General features: G+C 41.4%; 1 protein-coding gene across 1 annotated transcript in view; it reads right to left on the bottom strand.

The window, feature by feature from the left end:
• Positions 1-1363: 1363 nt before the first annotated feature.
• Positions 1364-4168, bottom strand: part of HAUS1 (HAUS augmin like complex subunit 1) — a 56228-nt gene continuing 53423 nt past the window's right edge. Inside the window, exons 8-9 of the mRNA XM_077474124.1 lie at positions 3135-3182; positions 1364-2986 (exon numbers count right to left, since the gene is read on the bottom strand). Coding sequence (XP_077330250.1) covers positions 2906-2986; positions 3135-3182 — 129 coding nt within the window. The 3' untranslated portion in view covers positions 1364-2905. The remainder of the gene's footprint in view (positions 2987-3134; positions 3183-4168) is intronic.

Below are 4168 nucleotides of genomic sequence, written 5' to 3'. Positions count from 1 at the left end.
TGTTTGGGGTGCGATTTAGAAATGAATACTAGTTTCTGTTACACCCATATGTAAAAACAGCATCTGAAGATGTTGACCTTAAAGAGTTGGCAAAATCTTCTGAGGCTAGGAGTAAAACTATTCATTGCCCGCAACAGGGGTAATTTAGGTAGATTTTTGATTATGGACTGTCGTCTTCTAGGTTCCCAGTGCAAAGACATTAAAGGGTAGATTCACCCCAGGTGTGGTGGGACAACACTGAGCAACTATTCCAGCATACCCCCACCGCAAGCCACAGCAAAATACCTAGTCTCCAATGTGGCCATTTGGCACCATTGCATTGTGGTGGGGGTGTGCGCTAAACAAAAAAAAAAAAAAGGCAACCTACTCGCTCCAAGTTCCAGTGATGGCCCCAACTTCCTCCTTGATCCTCTTCAGAACAGACCACCACCTTGTCATTCTGCCCATTTCCTATGACCCCAGTCTGTTTACCAGCCCCATTATGATACATGCTAGGCTTATAGTAAAAGAATGAGCAACAAGATACCCACATACTATTACATGCTCAGTCCTGGAAGGATTAAATCCCCCACTGCCAGAAGACAAAGAAGCTAGGGATGACTTAAGCCGCATGCACACTGGACATTTTTACAGCAGCTGTTTTTGGCTTCAGACCTTTTTTTTTTTCCTACAGTCAATAAACTCCCCATCATGCTATTCTATGTGTCCGTACACACATAGGCTGTTAGCAGCAGTTTTTGGGTGGGGTGTTTTTTGCTTTAAGGCCTCATTACACACAGACATTTTTACAGCAGCGTTTGAGGGTTAATTTTTTTTTTGTAGCTTAAAACCGCAACTCAATGTTATTCAATGGCCTCATACACACCATGGTGTTTATGAGCTGTAACAGGCATTGGCATTTTTACGCTCCAAAAAAACCCAGGACCAGCACATTCTGAAACTCCAGCACTAGAGCTGTAAAAACACCAGATGCTGGTAAAAGGCGTTAAATGCGGTTTAATGAGACTAAAACACACATTTATTTATATATATTTTGTCAAAAATGCACACTACACAGGTTTTTAAAGCATTTTATAAAGGCTTCAGCTATTCTCGCTCTGTTCTTCCAATGTTGACTCAACACGATCTCTTGGTGTAATGCTGGGTCCAACTTGTGCAATGACTTATATTGGCATGGGACATTACACCAGGAGATCGCATTGAGTCAGCATTGGAAGAACAGGATGAGAAGACCCAGCAAAAAAAAAGTTTTTGCACTCGTCTGTACTAGCTTTACAGTTTGTTTTAAAACATCTGTGTGTATAAGGCCTAATGGACAGGAAAGAAGACTGCTAGAAAAAAGGCAAGATTTAAAACAAAAAAACACAATTACAGTTCATCTTTAATGATCGAGTTGAATTCAACTTTAACTGGGCTGTGGCAGGACACAACATGTCACCTCATACATTTTAATGAGTTTTTATTTTGTTGATGGATGGAATATTTACAATACTAGATTACAAAACTATAAAAAGAGGCAAGTATTTTCTTCTTTACAGGTAAAAGAAAGTAAAAAAAAAAAAACAATTAGTGCACGGCCACCCTAGTGTGATTCAGTTTATTTGAATAAATGAAAAAAACAAAATCACTGCGGGCTCAAGCACGTTCTGCAGCACATGCCAGAGATTACGCCGGTCTGTTTGTGAGCTGCCATCCTCTATTGGGGAGGTTGGATATTCCCCGTCCACTTGTCAACCGCTGCAGTGGCAATCTGGGAGAGAACTTATGTACTACATGCCTCTATTTGTACCAAAAAACGTGAGCGCAATCTATGGATTGTTTTCCCCTTTCTTTGTTTGCATAGATCCCAGTCCACCACCCAGTGGATTAATAAGAGAGCTGCGGTGCCCTTAGTGACAGCAGATGTTTCTCTTTTTTTTAAATCAGCAGTACCAGCTGGACTTGGGAGTTTTTCTGTCCAGCGCATAGACTGGTAAAGTGTTTCTTTGCTAAATTTGCTGACTTATGCAACAGGGTCTCTAATGACCAAACTATGCATCTCTTATGATAGAATTACAGGTTCTAGAAGCATAAAAGCATTCCCCTCTGTCAGAGAACGTAGAAGGTAGGCAAAGAGCAAAGGACTAGGCACCAGTGTTGCCTGTGGTCTCCCTGTAGCTGGCTTTCCCCATTACTGACATATAATGCCTTAGTCTGTATGTATCTGTGTGGAGACAGGCATCTTGGTAGAGGCAGATATTTGCTTCCTCACATCAGAGTTCCCAGCAAGGAGAACATTAAGCAGCACGGTAGTGACATTACCAAATCTCCTGAGATCGACAGTCAGAGTCGGGCACCCCCTTAGATCTCACACTGCAGATATATAGTTATAAGGTTGTGGGTGCAGGGTTGCCTAGGCACACTTACCAGAACTGAGGGTACTGCTTAGGTACACTAAACATTTCTAGATGTCCCCTATAACATGGCAACTCTTCACTTTACAATTTCAGGTCAACATCAACAAAAACAAACAAACAAACAAAAAAAATTAAATAAAAATACTTGCCTTTACGACATACCTGGAAGTTCTATTTTTAATAACTAGGAAAAAAAAAAAAAAAAAAAAGCACAGCAACAGGCTCCTCAACACACCTCCAATGCTGTAAAGTGATTGGTGCACTTTAAATAAATAAATCGATCTAGCAGTAAACTCTCCTGTAGTTAAGTTACTCAGACACACTTAAATGCTTCCTAAACAGGTCACATACAGTCCTACGAACAGGGAGACCACATTCAGCACAAGTATATGCAGTTTTATACACACTTTATCCAAGTCTATGCACAGCCTATGTAGCAGACAGCTCCAGGATATCCAATATCTGCAGAAGCAAGTTCTCACTGGTGCTGGGGGTTCAGAAATCACTGTTTAATTGATTCGTCTCTTCTGCTCCGGCAGCACAAACTCCATCATGTCTACTTTCATGTTCAGTTCTGCTTCTGTTGCTTTCTACAGGAAGACAAAAGTGAACGGTAATATAGATCGCCACTCTCCCTCCACAATTATTTATGCAGGGACATTTATTTATGCAACAGCCGGGGGTGGGTGACAACACACCACCCACCAGAGATCCCAACTGGGTTAATGAGCAACTTACCAGTTCCCTCTTTGCCTCTTCAATCTTCACTTTTACCAAAGATGGATTCTAGAAGATAAAGGCCACAATGGGTCAATGAGAGAGAACCTGTCACCATTATATTTATGCACTAGAATGCAAAAATGAAAAGGGACTTTGCAGCGAATAATTAAAATAAAAGGTTCGCCTGTAAAGCTGGCCATACATGGATTGAAATCTGTCTGATTCAGCAGGGACTAGCTGAATTTCAAACCATGTAGGAGCTAGCTGGTTTTATAAATCGACATATACAACCAGCCTGTCCTGTTTTTTACCCTGAATGATCACTGCCGCCAGCTATAGCCAATAGGGGATCATTATATATGGCTTGCAGGTAAGGGGACACAGAAGAAGAGCGACACATCCACAAGCGTTGGTTCGCAAACAGATTTCAACAAGTTTCTCTTAGTGGGAAACTGGTGGAGGTAAAGTTGGCCATACACTGAGAAAATATCGGCCAGTTCCTGCTAATTCAGTCAAAATGTACTCAGTAGATGGCCCTGTCAGCCCCACTTTGTTTGAATGACTTTTGTTAAAGGTGCCTGCTTGAATATTTTTGCACAAACAGCAGCTGCAGCCACTGTTTGGGTTTTTTGACAGCTGTCAAAATGCAATAGCCTAGGCCGGAGAGAATCATCCATCCACACCGTTTAGCATGGAATCTAACAGTATATGGCCAGCTTTATTATTTACAGTCTTCTTTCCAGGTAACCATTTGTAGTAGTCAAATTAGCAATGCATAGTCTTCACCAAGATAAAAAGCCTTCTGTGTGCAGCAGCAACCCTCATACTTAGAGAGAGAGCTACAGCTAGACCCCCATAGCAAGTGGCTTGCCCTCGACAGGAAGCGGGGCCAGGAGCGCCCTGAGAAGAGGAGGATCCGGCTGCTCTGTGAAAAATCATTACACAGAGGAGGCAAGTATAACATGCTTGTTATAATAAAAAAAAAAAAAAAAAAAAAAAAAAAAAAAAAGGGCTTTGGTATCACTAAAGGAAAATGTAAATTTTCAGTGAAT

Source organism: Lithobates pipiens, unplaced genomic scaffold (genome assembly GCF_037356315.1).
Source record: "Lithobates pipiens isolate NorthernLeopardFrog02 unplaced genomic scaffold, aLitPip1_a1.2 Scaffold_8, whole genome shotgun sequence".
In the NCBI taxonomy this organism is placed as follows: domain Eukaryota; kingdom Metazoa; phylum Chordata; class Amphibia; order Anura; family Ranidae; genus Lithobates; species Lithobates pipiens.
The sequence above is the reverse complement of the archived record's forward strand: the minus strand, read 5'-3'. Positions and strand labels throughout refer to the sequence as shown.